The sequence below is a fragment of the Phacochoerus africanus genome, chromosome 6 (assembly GCF_016906955.1).
Source record: "Phacochoerus africanus isolate WHEZ1 chromosome 6, ROS_Pafr_v1, whole genome shotgun sequence".
Lineage (NCBI taxonomy): Eukaryota > Metazoa > Chordata > Mammalia > Artiodactyla > Suidae > Phacochoerus > Phacochoerus africanus.
Window position 1 is genome coordinate 10,154,791 of NC_062549.1, and position 24,897 is coordinate 10,179,687.

Sequence of the window (24,897 nt, forward strand, 5' to 3'; positions counted from 1 at the left end):
CTCTGAGCTGCGGTGTATGTTACAGACACAGCTCAGATCCACGTTGCTCTGGCTGTGGTGTAGGCCGGCAGCTGCAGCTCTGATGCTGTCCCTGGGCTGGGAACTTCCATGTGTCTCAGGTGTGACCCTAAAAAGCAAAAAAAAAGAAAAAAGAAATAATAATAATCTGAAGCTGCTTCCAGCTCCTTCGTTGTTGTTGTTTCGGCCACTCCTGGGGCATGTGGACATTCCTGGACCAGCTCCTCTGTGAACCCACTTTATTCCATCCTCTGTACTGTTTCTAAACTTTGTGCTAAGTTCATTTTTTTTTGTTTGTCTTTTGTCTTTTTGCCATTTCTTGAACCGCTCCTGCGGCATATGGAGGTTCCCGGGCTAGGGGTCGAATCGGAGCTGTAGCCACCGGCCTACCCCGGAGCCACAGCAACGCAGGATCCGAGCCGTGTCTGCGACCTACACCACAGCTCACGGCAACGCCGGAACCTTGACCCACTGAGCAAGGGCAGGGACCGAACCCGCAACCTCATGGTTCCTAGTCGGATTCGTTAACCACTGCACCATGACGGGAACTCCCTAAGTTCATTTTTGTAGGTACCACCAACTCTTGATTCCTCTGTGCCTTCCATCAGAAGAAGGTGCCCAATTTAGTTTTTTATTTTTCTTTTTGTCTTTTTAGGGCTGCACCCACGGCATGTGGAGGTTCCCAGGCTAGAGGTCGAATCAGGAGCTGTTGCCACCAGCCTACGCCACAGCCACAGCCACGCCAGATCTGAGCCACATCTGTGACCTACACCACAGCTCATGGTAACACCGGATTCCTAACCCACTGAGTAAGCCCAGGGATCGACCCCGAAACCTCATGGTTCCTAGTTGGATTCATTTCCACTGCATCACAACGACGGGAACTCCCAGGTGCCCAATTTAGATATGGCATCTGTTGAACTGTTGAAGGAATGAGTGGACAGATGGGTGGATGGATGAATGAGTCTGGCAAAATAGAGGGTAGAGTCATTGTATGTATTTCATGATTTTATGATGTAATCGGCAATATAATTGGCACTTGTTTGCTACAGACCGACAGGTGGAATTCCCTTCCTTTTCTTAGCAGCAGCGCAGATAAGCATGGATTCCACACCTGGGGTTTCTGAGCCACAGGTAGATGGGGAAATTGCGGGGTGAACATTCCTGCAGGGCAGCTGCAGGAATTCTTTGGGTGATCTGAAGGAGACGGTTTAGGCTTCTCATTTCTCGAACTTACGGCCTCTAAGGACTGCTCCGGGCTTTACCTGGAAGAGACTTGAACATTTCTTAGATATTATTTCTTTTGATTCTGAGATGCCTTTGATCGCAACATGCGTTCTTGACATGATCACAGCGTTGGAGGTGAAACAGAAGCTCTGCCACATGCAGTTTCATTGATGGGAAGACACACTGTGTTCCAGAAATGGTGAGATGTGAAAATAGGGCTGTCATAGGAAGGAAGGAATAATGCGATTCCAAAGAGTGTTGTCAAGTCGGGTTGCCCCAGTTGGTTGATGTTGATCAGACCTACTCCAGGGAGTTAGGAGTGAGCTTGAGTGGTGAGGCTGGTCTTGCTGGCTTGTTACATGTCTTTTTTAGTCCTAGCCCTGGGAGAGAAGTCCGTACAGCGAGATCTCCCTCCCAAGGTTCCCAGGCTAGGGGTCTCATTGGAGCTGTTGCTGCCAGCCTCCCAGCTGCGTCTGTGACCTACACCACAGCTCACAGCAACGCCAGATCCTTAACCCACTGAGCGAGGTCAGGGATTGAACCCGCAACCTCATGGTTCCTAGTGGGATTTGTTTCTGCTGCACCACAACAGGAACTCCCGCTTCTGCTTTCAGAGCCTAGTGGGATTGGCAGGAAAGAATAGTCTTTTGGAGCCAGACAGATCTAGGTTCCACATACCAGCTGTGCAGACCCTCAAAAGATGCTCATCCAGCCTTAGCCTCAGTTTCCTCTCTCTAGAATGGAACAATAATAATGCCTGTCTCCTAGGGTTGCTTTGAGGATTAAAGAAGCTATTGTTTGTGTGGTCTGGTACACATAGGACGTGGATAAGCAGCTTTCCATGCAGAATCCTTTCCATCCTGACCCCCTTTTCCTTGGCCAGGGCAGTGGCCGGTGGATGACCACAGGATGACCAGCTATAGGAATCATGTCCATGATGCTGGCCTTGCTGAGAGGCTGCCAAGTCAGGACCTTGGCTGCTGACATCCTTTCTAGTTGTGGGTTGTCCCTGGAGGGGCACTTGTCCACCCAGACATCCGCTCTGTCCTGCACTTCTCATGTCCTTGTGTGATGGCCCCATCCGAGAGTATTATTTCTTGGGCACTTCTCACCTGGCCCTTGGTGGCGGAGAGCAAGCTCTCAGGCAGGAAGTCTCAGCGGTTGCTTGCAGGAGGATGCACTTGGCCTTGAATGGACTTGTGAGCATCAAGGGAACGTGTGGGGCATCAGCGTTGTCTGCTGCCACTCCCACTTTCCAGAAGAAGACACAGACTCACAGAAGCGAAGTTCACGGCCCAGAGTCACACAGCATTAGAGGGGAGAGCCGGTGGTCGGAGCTGAGTCTTCGTGCTCCAAAGCCTGTTCTCTTTCCAGTGCTTGGGAAAGTCCCCAGCCCGCCGCCTGCTGCTCCTTCACCTACGCAGTAAGCCCCGGGGCAGCGGCACAGATGGCTCTGGGCTTAGTGTGCTCGCTGAGTGTAAACACATGATTGTTTGCAAGGACCTGATCGTGCTATTAGAAACAGCCGGTAGTGCAACAAACCCTAGGCACCTGCAGATTTCACACTCCACACTGGCAGCTCTTCCCAGGGGACTGGGAAGGGACTGTCATTTTGCAGTGGCACAGGCAGAGTTGAGCCTACTCCTGCAGGCACGAGGAGGGGGCACGTGGCTAGTGAGTGAGCCCAGCCGGCCCCCAAAGCCATAGCTCTCCAGGTGACTTGGGTGTTCTCAGCTCACAGCCTGTTTCTCTGACTTTGACTTGTTTTAAGAGCCACAAAATTCTCAGGATGCAACTTTTGAAGAAGCTGAGGATTGGGAGTTCCTGTCGTAGGTCAGCGGAAAGGACTCCGACGAGTATCCATGAGGATGCTGGTTTGACCCCTGGCCTCACTCAGTGGCTTAAGGATCTGGAGTTGCTATGGATGTGGTGGCTGGCAGCTGCAGCTCCGGTTCGACCCCTAGCCTGGGAACTTCCATGTGCCTCCTGGGTGGCCCTTAAAAAAGAAAGAAAGAAGCTGAGGATTTATTATTCACCCGTAGTTCATGGGTTCCCGTGACACCCAGCACTTGGTCTTTTTCTCATTTGGTTAAGGTCTGATTCTCTCTTTTTTTTCTTCTCATTTTAAGATCTTTTATTTTTTGGCCATACCCACAGCGTGCAGAAGTTCTGGAGCCAGGGATCAAACCCGCACGTGCCACAGCAGTGACAAAGTTGGATCCTTAACCCCGCTGAGCCACTAGGGAACTCCAAGGTCTGATTCTCTTAAACATGGGCTCTAAGCAGAGACCAGGCTGATTTTGCCAACCATGATTATATTTTTGATGTTTATTTAGCTTGCCAAACATTTTTTCAATAAATGAATGAATGGATGGTTGCATTTTTCTAACAGATGAGTCTCATTTATGGGAAGCTCTAGCCGATAGGAAATAGCATGCAGTAGGCGCTTACTAGATGCTTGTGAGGCAGGTCCTGTGGTGTGTTCACATCCAGATTAGGTCACTTATGGAAGTTCATTCTTCCTGTCGTGTCTGTACCAGTCTCCCTGCCCCCACTGGACTGTGGTCTCAAACCACCCAAGTTTGCCTTCTCACTGCAGCCCAGGGTGCAGTTCACGCAGGAAATGGGATCTAAGACATGGCCGTGGTCATTGCGAGTTTATAATCCAGCGAGAGAGTGCTTCTGGTTTTGTGCATCATGACTTCTTCGGAGGGGAGAGACGCAAACCATCTTTGTTCTTTTAACCAGTGAGGGAGGGGATGGGCCAGTGGTGACGTCATTGTGGGTTAGAGCACCTCAGCTGTACTTGGCTTTCTTGGGCTGGGCTTCTGCAGAGTCTGGTCTGCTTCCTCCTGCAGCCTACCTTGATTGGGTCATCCTGGGCAGATGGAGCCAGTAGGAGCAGCCCATCCCAAAGACTTGCTGGTGGGCAGGAGGAAACAGCAAGGGTCCAGAGTTACCTGGCTGAAGTCATAGGTGAATAACTCAGGGCTGCTCAGGGCAGGTAGGGAGGCAGGGCTGGTTGTTTGCTAGTGGATATGGAAACTGAGAGACCTAGTAATTGGTACAAAATCCCCGTGACCAACTCAGGTGGTCTCTGGATTCACTTCTTCTTTTTTTTTGGCCATGACCATGGCATGCGGAAGGCCCCAGGCCAGGGATCAAGCTTGCATCACAGCAGTGACGTGAGGTGCTTCAGTGACAATGCTGGATCCTTAACCCACTGCACCAAAAGGGAACTCCCACCACTCAATTCCTGAATGGCTTCAGGAGAAGAGGCTTGACTTACTTATTTGAAACAATCGGAAAATAATCCCAAATGGGATGTATTCAGTCACAATTCCCACTGCTCTACCTGGCATGATAAATACAGCTCTGAACTTTGAAGTCAACTATCCCAAGTTTGAATCCTGAATCTGCCTTTACCAAGTAGCCCTGTGATGAGAGGTTACATCACTCCTGTGGGCCTCCGTTTTCCTATCATAACATTCAGACAATCACAGTTTCTAGTAGAGTTGTGATGCGGATTGAATATGATAATGAGTGTGCCTAGGATGAGTCTGGTACCTAGAGAATGATCAGTAGGGGATGCTGTTATTATTATTTTATTTATATTTTGATTGATTGATTTTGCTTTTTAGGGCCTCGCCCATGGCGTATGGAGGTTGCCAGGCTAGAGGTTGAATCAGAGCTATAGCTGCCGGCCTACGCCAGAGCCACAGCAATGCTGGATCCGAGCCACATCTGCAACCTACACCACAGCTCACGGCAACGCTGGGTCCTTAACCCACTGAGCAAGGCCAGGGATCGAACGCACAACCTCATGGTTCTTAGTCGGATTCGTTAACCACTGAGCCAGAACAAGAACTCCTGGAGAGAACTTTTTGAAAGAGAAGGCCTTTCAAGTGGGGCTGGACAAACTGGACTTTGAGTAGGTAAGAGGAAGATTGCAGAATTTGTATTTAGGGTCTTTTCTTTAGGACCCTAGTTTTCTAAATACAGTTCCTACAGAACAGGAAAGCATCACATCAGTAAATAGGAAAAGTGTTTGCCGTGATGCCATGGGAACAAAGAAAACTGTCCGGGCTGTAGCCAGCTGCAGATGACTCGAGAGGTCATAACATCCTCTATAAAAGGATGCAGATCCCAGCGTCCGTGAAGTCACTTCTGTTGACTAAAACTCAACACCTATTTGGGGATTGGCAGTAAAGAAGGGTTGATGTACCCATGATGTATGCCCCTCTTCCTGCATAGCATGTAGGATGGCTGTTGGGACAAGGTACCGTAATTCACTGAATAGAATTTCAATGGAAAAAGCAGAAGTGTGGGTGGGTTAAAAATTCGACGCTTGATGGTAGTGAATTCTGGTTCAGTCTAGCAGGGAGGTGCTTTAAATCTTCTGTCACTGGTGGCAGGCCGAAGTGAGAGGTTATAGAAGAGCATGGAGGTTGATAGCCCATGTCCACTCACTCCTCTGACGTCTGCTTATTGAGCATCTAGTTACAGATGCTGTGTGTTCCCTGCTGTGTGTCTGAGCCTCTTCGGGAGGGCTCTGCAGATGATACCTGTTTCCAGGGAGGGCTTCCTGCTTCTCTGAAGCCATCCCCCAGCTGTGCTCAGTCAGGGAGGCATGGGAGTTATAAACGCCAGAGCTTCCTTACCTGGGGTGGCAATTCTGAGTATGTTCCTATCTCTCTGAGGGTCCCCAGTGGGATCGCACCCCAGGAGCCAGAGTGGTAACCTGCATGACCTCCGACTAGTTCCCTAACTTCTGAGTTTCAGATTCTTGTAGGATGGTTGTGTGGATTCAACAAGATGATGATATTACCACCGCTACTGGTTACCATTTTGCCAGGTGCTTGAACTACGTTATCTAATTCTTAGTGATTATATGCGATAGGTACTTTAATTATCTCAGTTTTAAAGATGAGAAAACTGAAGTATGAAAGGATAAATAACACACCAAAGAGCTATCTTCTGAGTTTTGACCTAAATGCGTTTGTTCTAAGGGCCAATTTTTTTTTTTTTTAAATGGCTACACCTGAGGGCCTATGGATTGGGCCAGGGATTGAATCCCAGCCACAGCTTCGACCTACACCAGATTCTTTAACCCACTGCGCCAGGCTGAGGATCAAACCTGTGCCTCCGCACAGTTGGATTCTTAACCACTGTGCCACAGCAGGAACTCCTAAGGGCCAACTTTTTTTTTTTTTTTTTTTTTGTCATTTGTCTTCTTAGGGCCACACCCAAGGCATATGGAGATTCCCAGGCTAAGGGTCCAATCAGAGCCACAACTGCTGGCCTATGCCAGAGCCACAGCAATACCAGATCTGAGCCGAGTCTGCGACCTATACCACAGCTCACAGCAATGCCGGATTCTTAACCCACTGAGTGAGGCCAGGGATTGAACCTGCAACCTCATGGTTCTTAGTCGGATTCCTTTCTGCTGCGCCATGACGGGAAGTCCCAACTTTTAGTAATAAGGCAAATTGTTAGAATACAAAGTCTAGTGAAGAAGCTGTTGCTATTACTATTAGCAAATGCTCCACATATAATTGGTGCTCCATTTATTTGTTGAGTTAAAAAAAATTAATGAGTAAGGGAGTTCCCGTTGTGGTTCAGTGGGTTAAGAACTTGGCATAGTGTCCATGAAGGTGCAAGTTTGATCCCTGGCCTTGCTCATAAGCAGCAGCATAGGTCACAGATACGGCTTGGATCCTTCATTGCCATGACTGTGGCATAGACCTCAGCTGCAGCTCCCATTTGACCTCTAGCCTGGGAACTTCCATATGCCGCAGGTGCAGCCATAAAAAAAAGAGGGGATGCATGAATGAATGAATGAATGCTAGTTTCTTGAGATTGTGAACTTTTTTTCTGTATTCTTGCCTGTCTTCCTGGCATACGGTGGGTCCAAAACAAATAATCCTTGAATGAATGAGTGAATGAATGCAAAGTGGTATTTCTTTTTAATTTACTGGTAGTTCTCTGGTTCTAAGAAAATCGTGTTAATTGAAATGCATTATTTGTTTGACTTTTACAAAAACCAGTCCCAGAAAGGAAATAGCCTTAAAATCCTATGTATCTCTGGGTACTGGTATAATAAAAATATTTTACGGAGTTCCCATTGTGGCACAGTGGAAACGAATCCGACTAGGAACCATGAGGTTGCGGGTTCGATCCCTGGCCTCAGTGGGTTAAGGATCTGGCATTGCCATGAGCTGTGGTGTAGGTCACAGACGCGGCTCGGATCTGGCGTTGCTGTGGCTCTAGCGTAGGCTTGCAGCTGTAGCTCCGATTAGACCTCTAGCCTGGGAACCTCCAAGTGCTGTGAGTGCGGCCCTCAAAAAGACAAAAGACAAAAAAAATTTTTTTTTTACTTTCATGGCTTTTGTGATGGACCTGGGTTACTTTCATATGGAAAAAAATAACCTCTGTTAAAAAAAAATCAGTCTCAGAGTTCTCTTGTGGTGCACCCAGTTAATCTGGCTTTGTCACTTTCGCAGCTTGGGTGGCTCCTGTGGTGCAGGTTCTGTCCCTGGCCCAAGAACTTCCACATGCCATGGGTGTGGCCCTAAAAAGTCAGTCTCAAAGCATCAGTAGTCGAAAAGCAGTGTGGGTGCAACACTGACATATACGTAGATACTAAGCTAATTCGAGGGGATTCAGAGTCGAGGAAGCAGGATGCGAATGGGCTGGTGTCACACCTCACCCAGCTCTTTCACACACCATCTCTCTGGGGGTTCACGCCTGTCTAGTGACGTAGGTCAGGCTAGGATGCTGGCCTCATTTCACAAACAAGGGACCCGGCAGCCAGAGAAGCTCCCCGACCCAAACAATGCTCTGCTTTGGGGCAGACCGTCCTGGAACTCAGGGCATTTGACTTGAATCCCCGTGGCCTTGCCACTCGTTCTGCCAGTGTCTTGGGAAGACCCATGAAAGGAGGAAGGCCAAGGCTGGAGGTGGATTGGTGGACCAGGGACTCAGGTGACAGCTGTGGGTCTCATGAGCATCGTTGAGTTCTTGTAAGGAGGGGAAGCCTGGCTTAGACTTTTTGAGTCAGACTGCGGCTCAGGTTTGATCCCTGGCCTGGTAACTTCCATGTGCCACGGGGGTAGACAAAAAAAGAAGAAGAAGAAAAGTAGAATTTAGAACTATTATGGGATACACTTTGTCTAATCTCATTAAACGCTCTGCTTTGTGAGACCCACCATAAAACTGGGTTGGGATCCCAGTTGGTTTTTTTTTTTTTTTGGCAGCTCTGGCATATGGAGTTTTCCCTGGCCAGGGATCAGGTCCGAGCCTAAGTTTTGACCTATGCCGCAGCTTGGCAATGCCAGAACCTTTAACCCACCATGCCAGGCTGGACTTGAACCTACATCCTGGTGCTATTGCATCACAGTGAGACCTCCTGGGATCCCAGTTCTGCCACACATTGTCTTGGGCACACTATTTCATATCTCTGAGCCTTGATGTTCTCATCTGTAAAGCTGGCCTGATGCCTACCTTGCAGGATTGTTGTGAGGGTCAAATTGGCACCGAGGAGGGGTGTTTACTGCAAGAGGTGGCTTTGCTGGTTGTCGTCACACCTGTGCAGTCTGTGTACAAGCTTTTGCATGTGCCAGTTGTGTGGATTCTCATTGGTGTCCATAAGTTAGCGTTCCCATGTGTATCAGTCAGCTTTTGCTGAGTGACAACACCCACAGAATTGCAGTGGCTTGCCTGACAGCAGGTGTTTTATTTTCACGAGTCTGTGGGTCAGTTGAGGCTTGGCTGTTGCAGGCTGGGCTTGGCTGGCTCAGGCTGGACTTCAGGTTGGGTTCGCATCTATTCCATGTGTCTTCACTGGGGGGTCCAGGCTGAAAGGCAGCAGCGGAGAGGGGTTAGGGAGACAGACGTACGCCTCGGGTGACACATCACAGGAGAGCAACAGGGAGACTTGGGCCCAGGACACTGTTGCTTCCATCCTCGTTCCAATGACTTAAACAAGTCAATCCAGACTTTTCCAGAACCCGGTGGGGGACGGGAAGAACCAGCACCTGCTGTAGTGGGATGTACTACAAGTCGCGTGACAAGGGCAGGGTGCGCAATTCAAATTCAGGTCGGGAGTGACAGGTAGGAGCAGCCTGTACTCGTTTGTATGCTGGGATGAAGCGAGGAAGACAGAGGAAAGGCGAGGTGAGGAGGGAGCTGGGAGAGACACTGATTATTTATGCAAGACGTGTACTGAGTCACGCTGGGCTCAGGAGGTGAGCGTCTGGGGAAGATCACGGTGTGTGATTCTGAGAGAGAGCATATGTTTACGCTTATGCCAGCACCACGCTGTCTTGATTATTTCAGCTTTGTCGTAGGTTTTTTTTTTTTTTGTCTTTTTGCCATTTTCTTGGGCCACTCTTGCGGCATATGGAGGTTCCCAGGCTAGGGGTCGAATTGGAGCTGTAGCCACCAGCCTACGCCAGAGCCACAGCAACGTGGGATCCGAGCCGCGTCTGCAACCTACACCACAGCTCACGGCAACGCCGGATCGTTAACCCCCTGAGCAAGGCCAGGGATTGAACCCGCAACCCCATGGTTCCTAGTCGGGTTCGTTAACCACTGCGCCACGACGGGAACTCCCTGTCGTAGGTTTTGAAATCGGGAAATGTGAGCCATCCATTGGCTTTCCTGAGTTTGTTGCATTGCCATATGAATTTTAGGATAAGATTATCAATTCCCCATCTAATTTAGAGGTGTGATTCAAAGCTCAGGAAGATTCAGCCAATTACTGTTGGCATCTAAGGTTGAAGAAAGGGGCTTGACCATTTATGCAACAAGTATTGATTAAATACTGTGCTGGGCACCGTGTAGCTGGTGCTGGGGATGCGCCAGTGAGAAAATCCAAACACCGTCTTTGGACTCACATCACTTATACTCAGATCAAATCAACAGATGTTAATCAGTCTTCACATACATGAATGCATAGTTAAAAACTGAGATAAGGAGTTCCCATCCTGGTGCAGCTGGTACGAATGTGACTAGGAACCATGAGGTTGAGGGTTCGATCCCTGGCCTTGCTCAGTGGGTCAAGGATCCAGTGTGGCCATGAGCTGTGGTGTAGTCACAGATGCGGCTTGGATCCCGTGTTACTGTGGCTCTAGTGTAGGCCAGCAGCTGCAGCTCCAATTCGACCCCTAACCTGGGAACCTCCATATGCCACGAGTGTGGCCCTAAAAAGCAAAAAAAATTAAAAACTAAGATAAAATCTGTGATCTAATCTCCTGGAGGGGTAGGAAGAGATTCCCTGAGGCAGTCAGATTTAAAGAAGTACAGGAGTCATTGTATAACTACAAATGTAATAAATTAATTGAGTAATAAAAAATTTTTTTAATATAAAAAAATAAAATAAAAAAAAATAAAGAAGTACGGGAGTTAACTAGGCAAAGTGAGTGAGGAAGCCTAACAGGCAGAGGGAATAGCATGGGCAAAGGTCCGGGGGCAGAAGGATGGTGACAACTTGCAGGGTCTGAAAGAAGGTCATGTGGCTGCAGCACTGAGCCCAGGTGGACACGTTGAGGTCAGGGAGGTGGGCAAGAGTCAAACTATGTTAAATGATTTTTATCCTGAAGCACTTAGAAGCCACTGAAGAATGTTAAGTTCGAGGTGGAGAGGTGACACAATCAGATTTGTGTTTTAAAGAGTTTATTCTGGGGAGTTCCTGTCGTGGCACAGCAGAAATGAATCCGACTAGTATCCATGAGGATGCAGTTTCAATCCCTGGCCTTTCTCAGTGGGTTGGGGTTCCGGTGTTGCTGTGAGCTGTGGTGTAGGTTGCAGATGCTGCCCAGACCTGGCGTTGCTGTGGCTGTGGTGTAGGCCGGAAGCTGCAGCTCCAATTTGACCTGTAGCCTGGGAACCTCCATATGCCGCACTTGTGGCCCTAAAAGAGAAAGGAAAAAAAAAAAAAAAAGAATTAGGAGGCAGTCGAAGCAGCCTAGTTGAGAACAATGGAGGGTTGGTCCAGGGTTGTGTCATTGGTGATGGAGAGAGACAGGTTGAGAGGTGTTCAGGAAGCAAGAGACACATGGCTTTTAGGGATGGATTCCATACAGGCTGAAGGGAGATGGTATGTCCAGCGGCTCCCCTAGTTTCCGGCCCCAGGTGGAGGTACCACGCCTAGCTGGGGGATCACTGGAGAAGGACCCGGCGGGTCCCCTAGCCTGTCTTGTTTTCACATCCCCACCTCTGTTTCCCCTTCATTCCAAAAATATTGAAGCTGTTCCCTTATGTAACACCTTTAATCCCAGACTTCCTGTGCTCTGTGCACTCAGCAATTAATTAAGTTTCGGTATGCCTGAATTAATTAAAACCCTCTCTCCAGCTCAGAAATATGTGGATTCCTATTTCTCCACCATCTTCCTGGGGCCGATTCCCTTGGCTGGGGGGATGCCTCTGCTTCCCGCAGGCACACAGCTGCGGCTGTCTGTCCGTCTGCCGCACCTGTCAGTGCAATTTGATTTCATGTTTAGGAGCCCAGGTCTAGAGATGTTAATGACTTGTAAATTGCTCTCCAACGTTGAGCTAGAAATAGAACAGCAAGTTCCTGAGTGCAGGGATTCAGCGCTGGAGATGTCAGCCCTCATGTGGATTGCTGACACTGTGGTTTCCCCAGTTTTCCTTCCCATTCTGGACAGCCACTCTGGTATGAGGACATTCCTAACAAGGGTCCTGGTCTGAGATGATGTCTTCTGCCTAGTCCTGCTGGATGACTCTTGTCACCTTTTCTCCTGCCCCCCCATCCAGGTGATTTTCTGATGTGACGGCTGAGACATGAGATCATCAGCCTCCAGGCTCTCCAGTTTTTCATCAAGAGATTCACTATGGAATCGGTGAGTGCTCTGAGCTCATCCTGTCCAGAGAGCCCAGCTGGGAGATGTTGAGGGGGTTCTTTGGGGAGGCAAGGGGGTTGAAATGCAAAATTTGATCAAACTCAAGCACCGGAGTCTAAGAGAGACACCAGGCATATGAATATTAGCGGCGAACAGATCTTTCGCGTTTGTAGAGCTGCATTTTTCAAGTGTTTCCTATCCCGTGACCTCGCTCCTGTGTGCAGAGGGAGAGCTGGGGGTGGGGTGGTACCCGAATGAAGTCAGGAATGGCAGCAGAAACCAGACCACCAATAATAATAGGTGCTATTTCAGCCGAGTGGCTCTTTTGAAAACTTGGTTTCATTCAGTCCACCCAACGGTCCTGCTGGGAAGGGCTGACATTCATTCTACAGACAGAGAATGTGTCCAACTGGATTTGAAACAAGTTTTCCTGATTCCAGGCCTCCCGCCTTTTTCCTCCTGCAACATGGCCTCTTGGTAGAGGTATGATTTGCCCCGTTTTGCAGCTGGGAACACCGGGACCTGGCATGGGGCATGTGATAGAGCCTAAGACATCCGACCTCAGTGGGTGGAGGTGTGTTGGTGGATGGTGAAAAAGTGGACTGGACAGGAAGAGCCAAGAAAACTAGGCAGAGAAAACTCAAAAGAGCCTGAGCGTCTTCAAGTTGCCAGGGTGACTTGACACAGGGTCGACCTGCTAAGATTGCTGTTTCGCTTTAGCGGTGGAAAGAGTGTGGGGGCCGGAGGGGTGGTTGCGTCTTGGCTCTGCCACCAACTTTTTGTGTGAGTGCAGGCAAAATGCCAAACTTCTGTTCTGTTTTCTCTTCAGTGAAATCAAGGTAATGATATTTATGTTTCAGGTTTTTGTGCAGATTAGAAAAAAAGGTGTATGATAAGGTGTCATATTACTTAGGGCTATAGAGTATTATAATTATTCCAATTTTTAAGATGGAAGTAATTTTTAGGGATAATTAGACAAACAAGAATGTCCTGAATGGATAGGAGAGGTGAGAGGCTGTAGGCAGGGAGGCTAATTGTGGGGCTTTGATGTGACCCAGACATGAGGTGACAGGGGCCTGTTATCATCTTCCAGGATAAATGAGACTCTACCTGCTTCGTTTCATAGTTTGACTCTTACAGGATTACCCAGAACCATATTTTATTTCTCTTTGTTTTATAAATCAAGACTCCAGCATGAGGAGTTCCTGTCGTGGTGCAGCGGAAAGGAATCCGACTAGGAACCATGAGGTTTCGGGTTTGATCCCTGGCCTCGCTCAGTGGGTTAGGGATCCGGTGTTGCCGTGAGTTGTGGTGTAAGTTGCAGACGCGGCTCGGATCCCGAGTTGCTGTGGCTGTGGTGTAGGCCCGCGGCTACAGCTCCAATTTGACTTCTAGCCTGGGAACCTCCATATGCCACACTTGTGGCCCTAAAAAGACAAAAAAAAAAAAAATGCAGAGAGAGAGAGAGACTCTAACATGAAAGTGACCTTAGTTTTGCAAATGTCAGATGTTGGAGGAAAGATCTTTCTTTGCCACGCAAATAGTTACTGAAAGATTGCTCTAAAGAAGGTAGGCTCTGTCGCCAGACTGCCGGTGTTAAAAGCCTGGATTCGTGGCTCTGTAGTTATGTGACCTTGGGAAAGCTGCTTAACTTCTGTGCCTCAGTTTCTTTATCTGTAAAATCATACATGTACGAGTCGCTGTGAGCACTAGATGGGTTGAGGAAAGCACTGGGACCAGTACCTGGAACATAATAAATGCTATGTAAGTGTTAGCTATTGCTACCGCTACCACCTCTATTACCACTATTACTGCTTCAGTTGTCACTGCTACTGTTGCTTCTACTCTTCCAAGTACTGCTTTACTGTTACTTTAGTGTTACTCCTCCCCTTACCTCTTCTGCTGCTGCTGCGGTACTATTGCTACTCGTAGTTCTTTTTTTTTTTTTTTTTTGCTTATCAGGGCCGCACCCATGGCATATGGAGGTTCCCAGCCCAGGGGTCGAATTGGAGCTACAGCTGCCGGCCTATATGCCACAGCTCAAGGCAACGCCAGATCCTTAGCCCACTGAGCAAGGCCAGGGATCGAACCCACAACCTCATGGTTCCTAGTTGGATTCATTTCTGCTGCGCCATGACGGGAGCTCCGCTACTTTTGCTTCTATTACTACTACTATTACTCCTCTATGACTGTTTTTGCCAGGTCCTGCCCATGCATTTATAAAAATTTATGGTAAGTATTATTTTCCCAATGTGAAGATAAGAGCCCAAGAGGATCATAACTCACCAGATGCCATGCAGCTGGCAGGACAGTGGTTCACCCTTGGATGGGACGGGGGGAGCAGTGACTGGAAGGGAGCATGAGGCAGCTTCTGAGGTTCTGCAAGTGTTCTGGGTGCGGATGACATGGGTGTCAAATCCCTTGAATGGTACATTTATGACCTAAGACAATTTTATGTGTTTATATGATAGCTCAGTAAAAACCTAACAGGGAGAAGGTAGGTGGTAGAGTATGAATGAAGCTACACCTGCCTGATTTTTAAAGCCCACACTCTTAACTATAAAGTGGAAGTTCCCTTGTGGTGCCATGGGTTAAGGATCCAGCATTGCCAAAGTTGTGGCACAGGATACACCTGTGGCATGGGTTCCATCCCTGGCCTAGGGAACTTCCACATGCTACAGGTGTGGCCAAAAAAAATAAGCAAGATTAATGTGGAGTTCCCACATGGCACAGTAGGTTAAGAATCCAATTGCAGTGGCTTGGGTTGGTGCAGAGGCTCAGGTTTGACTCCCCCTAGCCAGACTCAGTGGGTTAAAGATCTGGCATTGCCACAGCTGTGGATCGGATTCAATCCCTGGCCCAGATCGTCCATATGCTGCAGGTGCAGCCATTAAAAAACAAAAACCAAAAACCAAAGTTGAAAACCTTTATTTCTTTTCCTTTGTTTGTTGGCTCTTTCATATACCATGATCAATTGCTTATTACTTCTGTGCCAGGAACTGGGCAGGGGTACTTAGGACACAGAGGTATGACCAGGACACACTGCCCTGTCCTCGAGGGGTGCTCTGTCTAGAGGGAAAAGAAAGATAAATTAAACATCACACAGATTGAAGCCACTGGGCGAGTGTGGGAGGCCCTTGGGGCCACAGGAGAGGCACATAAACCAATCCAACCACATGGGGCTGTGTCTGCTACCTCAACACTGGTGTCCTTCTCAACCTCCTCTTTTGATGGGGTGAACAGTCCCCACCTCAGGGTATGCTGACTACGTGGGGGCTGCCTCAAAACTCATAAAGCAGTTGTTCCCATTGTGGCTCAGTGGGTGAAGAGCCTGACATAGCCTGCATGAGGGTGCAGGTTCAATCCCTGGCCTCGCTTAATGGGTTAAGGATCCGGCATTGCTGCAAGCTGTGGCATCGGTCACAGATGCGGCTCAGCTCTGGTGTGGCTGTGGCTGTGGCTTAGGCCGGCAGCTGCAGCTCTGATTTGACCCTTAGGCTGGGAATTGTCATACACTGCGGTGTGGTCATTAAAAAAACAAAACAACCCCCCCCAAAAAAACACCCCCAAACCATAAAGTGTTCTTTGCCTTCCCTGCTAAGAGCACTGGGAAGAGCCAGCTTGTCTTTTCCTGTTTGTCACTGTGACACTAGATGACCTCCACCTAGTGGCCCGTGGCGCAGACAAGTGCTGGCGCTTTAGCGTCCAGCAGACAAGAGTGGAAGGTACAGGAGTGGAGGCTGTCTATGTGTATGGGGGACACAAATCCGGTGACCTCTTGCTTGGTTTGTTTATATATCATGTATATTCCAATATCATTAAAATGACTGAATGACTGGAAAGCAGACCCCACAACCATGCCGTTGCCATTCCTGGGAAAGTTTGAATACATCCAGAGGAATAGAGAACAAGATGTGCCCTTTTTTCACCCCAAAAACCGGGATGGCGGGGACAGCAGATGACAGTGCAGATGAATTCTGAGCCAGCAGTGGAAATCATTTGGCCTGATTTTCAGGGGTTTTTCCTCCATATGTTGAAATGAACTGACCTAAACTTCAGACCCTCCTAAGCCAAGCCCAGCAGAGACCTCTGTGACCGCCCCCCTCCCTGCCTTTGCCTTTGCAGAAAGGTCGCGGGCAGCCGCCCTGTCATTCCCCTGCTGCGGGCTGTCAGCCCAAATTGAATTTCCCTGAGCCCAGCTGATGTCCCTTTCTGGCCGCAGGGCAGGGGGCAGGATGAATGCTGCGCATGGACCGGAAATGTGTCCCCCGAGCTGCACGCAGAAGCACTGACCTCTCGACTCGGAGCTGCATTTCTAACATTGTTGGAAGGGTTGGGAGGCCTTAGGATTCCTGGATGTAAAAGAAAAGGAAATGTGTTTCAGAAAAACAATGTTCAAGTTCAAGTTTATGTGAAAGAGAAATATGTTTTAGAACAACAATATTCAAGTGTTTAGAAAAACAATCTTGGGGGGGCAGTTGAATGGTATTCAAAGGGCTATGAAAGCCCGTGAAAAAAGCTATGAAAGCCCTTTGAATATAAGTGAGGCTATTTAAAATCCAACTGCCTGTTCCATGGCATTGGCCGTTCCTCGGTTAGATACATTAAGTGCCTCCCTAGACCAAGAATTGGAAAATGATGATCCTGGCCTCCCACCTTCCCTTCGTTTTTTCCTTTCCTCCCTCAGAGTTTATTAAGCAGCTGCTCTGTGCCACACTCTGTGCTGGATCCTGAGGAAAGAAGTGAATCAGACTCAAAGCGTTATCATTGATTCATTTAAATAAGCTTATTCATTCTGCAAATGTTTATCAAGCTCCTAATTTGCTCTGATCTCCTAGTAGAGTTAAGAGACATAGTTCTGCCTCCTCTCAAGTTTAGATTTTATTAAACTTTTCATTTGCTCACTCAGCAGATACTCTCTGAGTACCTCCTATGAGCCAGGGACTATGCCAGTCGGTGGGATTCCAGGATGAACAAAATAATAATAGCTTCTTTTTTTTTTTGTCTTCTGTCTTTTTAGGGCTGCACCCATGGCATACAGAGGTTCCCAGGCTATGGGTTGAATTGGAGCTGGAGCTGCTGGCCGACTGCAGCCACAGCAACATGGGATCTGAGCCGTGTCTGCAACCTACACCACAGCTCACAGCCACACCGGATCCTTAACCCACTGAGTGAGGCCAGGGATGGAACCTTTGTCCTCATGGATGCCAGTCAGATTCGTTTCCTCTGAGCCAGGACAGGAACTCCATAGGACGTCAGCATTTTCTGGGGCACACAATTTAACCCGTGACAAATAGATATAATGACATCAGGCATCTACAGGGCCACCGGTGTGGGTGGGTCCTGAGTAAGGCTAATTGCCCGCCTCTTCCACCCTCTGCCTCTGAAGGGTCTGTGCCTGTAGGGCAGGAACCCTGTGTTGCTCGGAATGGCTGTTTATGGAATTTTCCCCCAGGAGGTGAGACTTTGTGTGCGTGCAGGGAGAGCTTTGTGTGGTCTGTGTCAATGGGCAGGGCCCATTCCCACTACTCTCCTTAGTTTTTGGTTCCTGGGGTGGTCTTGAGAGGGTCACAGCCAACACCTGCCTTGACTGGAGGGCAGGGCCTGGCGGTTAGCTGTGGGCGCCTATCCTGGCTTTGCTTTTGCTGGTCCTGGGAGCCTGGCTCGGATTCTTTGCCTTTCTCTGCCGCAGGTGTCTGACTGTGCCTCCCCCGGGGTCTTGTGAGGACCAGGTGGGAGCAGATGTATAAATATCCACCAGAGCACCTGACCCTCAGTAAAAGGCCGGAGAGGGTCAGGCCGGGCTAGGCGACACCTCCCTGGCAGGGGGCTTGCCCAGCTCATTCAACACCGTCTCCTCAATAAAGACCTTTGTTCATTGTTGAATGCCTTTCGCCCTCAGAACATTTTTTTCCCCTCATCTTTCCTAAGGAAAAATTTTTTGAAATATCGAAAACGCCCTTAGCACAAAGATGTCCATTGCAGCATCCTTTAAAATAGCAAACAGGGAGTTCTGTTGTGGCTCAGTGGCAACAAGCCAGACTAGTAGTACCATGAGGACGCAGGGTTTGATCTCTGGCCTCACTCACTGGGCCATGAACTGTGGTATAGGTCGAAGATGTGGCTCGGATCTGGTGTTGCTGTGGCTGTGGTGTAGGCTGGCAGCTGTACCTCCGATTCGAACCCTAGCCTGGGAACTTCCATGTGCCATGGGTGTAGCTCTAAAAAGACCAAAAAAAAAAAAGCCTGAAAACTGAGGCCAGGGCTCTCCAACATGATGAGGTCAGGGAGATGAAGAACCAGGAAAGACGCTGGAGAGGAACAGCCGTTCGGTAGGAGTATGGCCCTAAAAATAGATAGATAAGTAAATAAATAAGTAAACATTGGCAAACAAGACAGAAATCTGCCTTATGATGAGAAAGGAGTTAAGGAATTGGGGCAAAATGATTTGAAAAAATTAGGGTAAAACAATGAAAAACGATGATGTGGCCATTAATAAGATTCTGATCTCTTTTTTAAAGGTTATGAGGATACTCATGATGCAGATGTCATGTGAAAAACAACTTTATTTTTGAGGAAGTGACTTAATTTTTCTGTGCCTATTTCCTCATCTGTAAAATGCAGACGATAACAGTACCTTCTTTAGACATAGGATTAAGCCGGATCTTAAGTGTGATCTCGGCACCTGGCATAGAGGAGATGCTCCCTAAATTGCTAATTATCATTATCACTTGGTCTAAATTATGCACTAAATAGTCATTGACAAATATTTAGAATAAGTAACACAGATGAAACATGCATTTTCCTCTTGAATATTCAAGGACTTAATTCTGTGTCACTCAGCAAACGCTGAGCCTCTCTGTGCAGCACTGTTAGCTTGCAGAGCAGGAGGTTTCAGTGTAGGGGAGTGCATCAGAATTTTTTTTTTTTTTTTGTACCCATGGCATATGGAAGTTACCGGGCCAGCGATGGAATCTGAGCTCCAGCTGCCACCTGTGCCACAGCCGTGGCAATGCAGGATCCTTTAACCCACTGCACTGGGCTGGGGATTGAACCTGTGTCTTCAAAGTGACTGAGTCCTTGCAGTCAGTTTCTTGAGTCACTGTGCCACAGCGGGGACTCTCCGGAATTCCTTTTGAGGGCTTTAAAAAAAACCATGAGATTGGAGGTTCTGCCATGGCTCAGTGATTACCAAATCCGACTAAGAACCATGAGATTGCAGGTTCGATCCCTGGCCTTGCTCCCTGGTTAAGGATCTGGTGTTGCCATGAGCTGTGGTATAGATGTGGCTCAGATCCTGTGTTGCTGTGGCTCTGGCGTAGGCTGGCGGCTACAGCTCTGATTCAACCCCTAGCCTGGGAACCTCCATGTGCTGCGGGTGTAACCCTAGAAAAGACAAAAAAAAAAAAGAAAACCCCAAACCCACGAGATCCCTGGTGATGCTGATTGAATTGATGTGTGGCAGGTCTCAGGCATCTGCAGTCTTAAAAGTAATTTTGATTCTCAGCGTTGATAGAGGGCACAGTCACTCACTCCCCTCTAGAAGTTTGGAAGCCAGTAGAGAAGATGGGAACAGCAGCTGCATTAAAAGATAAAGTGTTAATATAAGGAGAATATGAGTGCAGCAGACTGGGACTCCTGACTCTGGCTCCTGTGCAGAATTCTATAATATTACATTTCCCTTTGACACCACGCCCAGAGGTACAGAACCCAGGAAGTTCTGATGATTGGCAGCGTGGAGTGTCTGCATCTCCCTCCTCCTGCGCCTGGCCCCTCCCTACCCAAGGTCTAACAGCAAAGATTGAGAGCCAGAGTTTTCCTAAAGCCATTTTCTCAAAGCCAGGAGGCTGATATATTTCCTCTGGTTGGTACTAGCGAATGCTTTAAAATATTGCTTGCAGGGAGTTCCTGTTGTGACTCAGCAGTTAACGAACCTGACCAGTATCCATGAGGGCTCAGGTTCGATCCCTGGCCTCGCTCAGTGGGTTAAGGACCCGGTGTTGCTGTGAGCTGTGGTGTAGATCGCAGACGTGGCTCAGATCTGGCATTGCTGTGGCTGTGGCACAGGCCAGTGACTACAGCTCTGATTTGACCCCTAGCCTGGGAATTTCCATATGCTGTGGGTGTAGCCCTAAAAAAAAAGACAAAAGACAAAAAAAAATTACTTGTGTATAAATTTTAAAATGTTTAAGTTGTACTGAAATATATCTAAAATTTACCATCTTTTGACTATTATGAATAATGCTGCTGTGTACAAATACCTCTTCAAGACCCTGTTATCAAATCTTTTCTATGATGAGATTCCACCCACAGGTGGAATTACTGGATCATATGGTAATTCTGTGGTTTTGTTTTTTTATTTTTTGGCCAAGCCCATTAAAGTTCCTGGGCCAGGGTTTGAACCCACGCCGTAGCAGTAACCAGAGCCACAGCAGTGACAATGCCAGGTCTTCAACCCACTGAGCCACAAGGGAACTCCGTATGTTTAAGTTTTGGGGGGAACTGCTACACTGTTTCCCACAGCGCTGTACCATTTTGCCTTCTCACCAGCAGCGCACAAGGATTTCTGTTTCTCCACATCTTGTCAACACTTGTTATTTTCTATTTTTGTAACAGTAGCCGTCCTAATGGATGTGCTGGTGAATGCTTTTATAAGGGACACATCATTGTCAGCTTCATATTTCATTTATGCTGTGCGGGCCAATTAAGCAATTCCCAAGCATTTATTTAAGCTCTAGGCACTGAGAATATAGACCTAAATAATACATGCGTGGTTCCTGCCTTTAAGACTCTCAGAGTGGGGCAGGGGAGGTAGCTATGTGACAGGTAATTTTTGTCCGATAGGGTGGGTGTCATCATACATCCTTAGGGAGCATATTATGCCTTGGACACAGTGATACAATGTTGAATGAGTTCAGTGCTTCAGTATAAAGCACATGAGGTATGTCATACAAGTACATTGAGAGCCCTAGATGTTCAGGCTGTCTGATAGAACTTTCGGGACCGCCCAGCAGAACTTTCTGGAATGATGGGCATGTTCTGTCTCTGGTGTCCACTAGCCCCCGTAACTGTTGCGTGCGCCCTGAAAATGTGCCTTGTGGAGTTCCCATGGAGGTGCAGCCATAACGAACCTGACTAGTATCCATGAGGATGCAGGTTCGATCCCTGGCCTTGCTCAGTGGGTTAAGCATCTGGCATTGCCCTGAGCTGTGGTGAAGGTTGCAGATGTGGCTTAGATCTGGCCTTGCTGTTGATGTGGCTGTGGCATAGGCTGGCAGCTGTAGCTCCGATTCGACCCCTCGCTTGGGAACTTGCATATGCCTCGGGTGTGGCCCTAAAAAGACAAAAAATTAAAAAAAAATGTTTAATGTTCCTTGTACAACTGAAAAATTGAATTTTCAAAGTGTATTTCATCTTAATGAATTTTATCTTAATTGAAATGAGAAGTAGCCAGTGGCGAGTAGGCTGAGCCAGGGGGATAAAGCGATCATCTTACGTGGCTCTCAAACCTGAAAAAGGACCCAGTTAAAAAGCACATTCTCAGGCCCTCCCTCTAGTGCTCGTGATTCCTGAAGTGTGTAGTGGGGCAGGGAGTCTGATTTTTTTTTTTTATGGCTGCACTTGCAGCATATGAAAGTTCCTGGGCCAGGCACTGAATCTGAGCTGCAGCTGTGACCTATGTCCCAGCTTTGGCAACATTGGATCCTTAACCACTGTGCCTGGCTGGGGATCGAACCTGTGCCTCTGCAGTGACCCAGGCTGCTGCAGTTGGAGGTTTTTTTTTTTTTTTTTTTTGGAGGGCCACACCTGGCATATGGAAGTTCCCAGGCTAGGGGTTGAATCAGAGCTGTAGCTGCTGGCCACAGCCACAGCCACAGCAACACTGGATCCGAGCTGCATCTGTGACCTACACCACACCTCATGGCAACATTGGATCCTTAACTCACTGAGCAAGGCCAGGGATCAAACCTGCATCCTCATGGGTACTAGCTGGGTTCCTTACAACTGAGCCAAAATGGGAACTCCCAGTAGTCAGATTCTTAACCCACTCTGCCATAGCAGGAACTCCAGGAATCTGCATTTTAATAGCCACCATAGGTAATTCTGATGCAGGTGCGGTTTGTGATTTTCAAACTTATGTATCCTCAGAATATTTTCTTCAAATGAAAGTTCAGGATATGAAACAGACAAGAAACGAATGATTACCTCTGGAAATGCAAGTTGAAACAAGCACAGTGTCTGAGCCCACTACAGTGTCTTAGCTCAGGTGGCAGCAACATAAGTACCATAGACTCTGTGGCTTAAACAGTAAACATTTATTTTCTCACTGTTCTGGAGGCTGGGAAGTCCAAGATCAAGGGACTGCTGGTGCATTCCAGGACCAATGAGGGTGTGCTTCTTTGTTCATCAATGACCGTCTCCTCACGTGGAGGAAGGGGCGGGGGGGGGGCTCTCTGGGGTCTTCCTCCTGTATAAGGGCACTAATCCCATCCATGGGGCTCCCCGCTCTTAACCTGATCACCTCCAAAGGCCCCACCTCCCAATACTGTCACAATGGGGCTTAAGATCTCAACATACGATTTTGGAGGAGACATAAACCTTCAGTCCATGACACACAATCAGTGCATTAGTGGCTGTTTTCTTCCTTGCACTGGTCATTAACCACCCATCTCAGCATCACCTGAGGAACTGCAGAGCAATGATGAAGAGCCCAGCCCAAGTCTGACCTGGCTGTGAACGCCAGCTCCACCCACCCCTGGAACTTACTGGGCAGGTTTCCCCATCTATATAGTGGGTGTATAACAATATCTACCCCGTAAGATAATATAGGCCCTGTAAATGGCACTTAGCCTTAATTATACAGTGTTTCCTGAACATTTAACATGGGCCAGGCTCTTTACTCTCCTGAGAACTTGTTATTTATTTCTTTATTTTTGCTTTTTTAGGGCCACACCTGTGGCACATGGAGTTCCTAGCCTAGGGGTCGAATGGGAGCTACAGCCGCCCGCCTACACCTCGGCCACAACAACTCGGATCCAAGCCGCATCTGTGACCTACACCACAGCTCACAGCGACGCCGGATCCTTAGCCCGCTGAGCGAGGCCAGAGATTCCCAGGGATTGAATCTACGTCCACGTAGATCCTAGTCAGGTTCGTTTCCGTGGCGCCACGATGGAAACTCAGAGAACCGGTTGTTTATTAACTCATTTCATCCTTGCAACACCCCCGTGGGGCAGGCACGCTTGTTATTTCCAAGGTAAGGACAAGCCGAAGCTCCTGGAGGTTTGGAACGTTAAAGCCACGTTGCTGGTAAATGGCACAAGTGAATTCCGTTGCAGGGAGCCTAGCCCTGGAGCCTGTCTGCCTTATCCTTAGGTTCCAAGGAAATCCTTTAAGATGAGCCCTCCCCCACCTCACCTCCAAATCTCAAAGCTTTGAAATTATTCTCCAAGTCAACCCAGCTTCCCGGTGCTGCATTCGACACAGCTGATCACTCCCTTCCTCTGAAAACACGGTCCTCTTTCGGCTCCCCTGGCACCAAGCCCGCCTGGATTTGCTCCTGGGCTTCTGTCCCCTTTCCTCAGTCTCGCAGTGGTGCCCGCCTCACTTCCAACCTCAGAAAGTTTCTGAAGACCACCTGTCTGCCGACCGCTGTCATGTTATATCTCCAGCTGAATCTGTCCTCCTGAATCCAGACTTGATGATGCCAAGTGTCTCACTCAGATCTCCGTTTGGAAGCTTAGCAGGCCTCTCAAATTGAGAGTGTCCCCTGCGGATTATTCTCCACACGCCTCCTGCAGGCGAATTTGCCATGCTCCCCCTTAAAACCCGTCCATGAGAGCTGCCATTGCAGCTCAGCAGGTTAAGAACCGGACACAATATCCATGAGGATGAGGGTTTGATCCCTGGCTTCGCTCAGTGGGTTAAGGATCTGGTGTTGTCGTGAGCTGTGGGGTGGGTCGCAGACGCAGCTCGGATCCTGCGTGGCTATGTCTGTGGCATAGGTTGGCAGCAACAGCTCTGATTTGACCTCTAGCCCTGGAACTTCTATGTGCTGCAGGTTCGGCCATAAAAAGAAAAAAATAAAATAAAATAAAAGCCATCTGTGACTCTGATGCCCCCCTGCCCTTTTTACTTAGAATGAAATCCAGCTTCCTTGCCACGGCCTGCAAAGCCCACGTGACCTAGCCCTGTACCCTGTACCCACCCCGCCTCACCCCTTTCCATCAACAGGCTTCGGCCACTGTTCTCACACTCGGCCGGTGCTGTCTGGTCTCAGGATGCACTCGAGTTGGCTTTTTGCCTGCGGGACCTGCACCTCCACCTCCGACCACCTGCTCTTAACAAGGGTGACAACTTCTTGTGTTAAGTCCCAGCTGTCGTGCTGCCTCCTCACCTCCTTACTCTCTCTGGCTGCATGCTTTCTTTCCAGCACTTGTAATAATCTGGAATTCTTTGTTCACGTGTGTGTGTGTCTGTGTGTCTTTCCCACCAGATCTAGGCACTCTAGTGATGGCTGCTTATCCACTACTGTTACCCAGTGCGCAGCGCGGAGCCCGGAACATAGTAGCTGTTCAGTAAACACGTGTTATTGTGGAAAGCACATCACTGGCCCCTGTGAAGCCATCATGAACATGAAACGCCAGTTCTCAGCCTGTTCTTTGCAGAACCTTTTCACAGACGAGGTGGTTCGCCTCTGTGAATACAAGCGATTGAAAATCGGATGGGACCTGGGCTTCTTTATGGACCTCAGTCTCTCCCTGCTGGGCCATCCGAAATGTAAGGACTT

At 48.5% G+C, this 24,897-nt stretch overlaps 1 protein-coding gene across 2 annotated transcripts in view; it reads left to right on the plus strand.

The window, feature by feature from the left end:
- Window positions 1–24,897, plus strand: part of ASAP1 (ArfGAP with SH3 domain, ankyrin repeat and PH domain 1) — a 344,270-nt gene that overhangs the window by 24,675 nt on the left and 294,698 nt on the right. Inside the window, exon 2 of one of the 2 annotated variants that reach the window (XM_047783238.1) lies at window positions 12,022–12,107. In XM_047783238.1, coding sequence (XP_047639194.1) covers window positions 12,049–12,107 — 59 coding nt within the window. In that variant the 5' untranslated portion in view covers window positions 12,022–12,048. Of the gene's footprint in view, window positions 1–12,006; window positions 12,108–24,897 lie in introns of those variants that run through there. The other variant, XM_047783241.1, reaches the window with a different exon arrangement.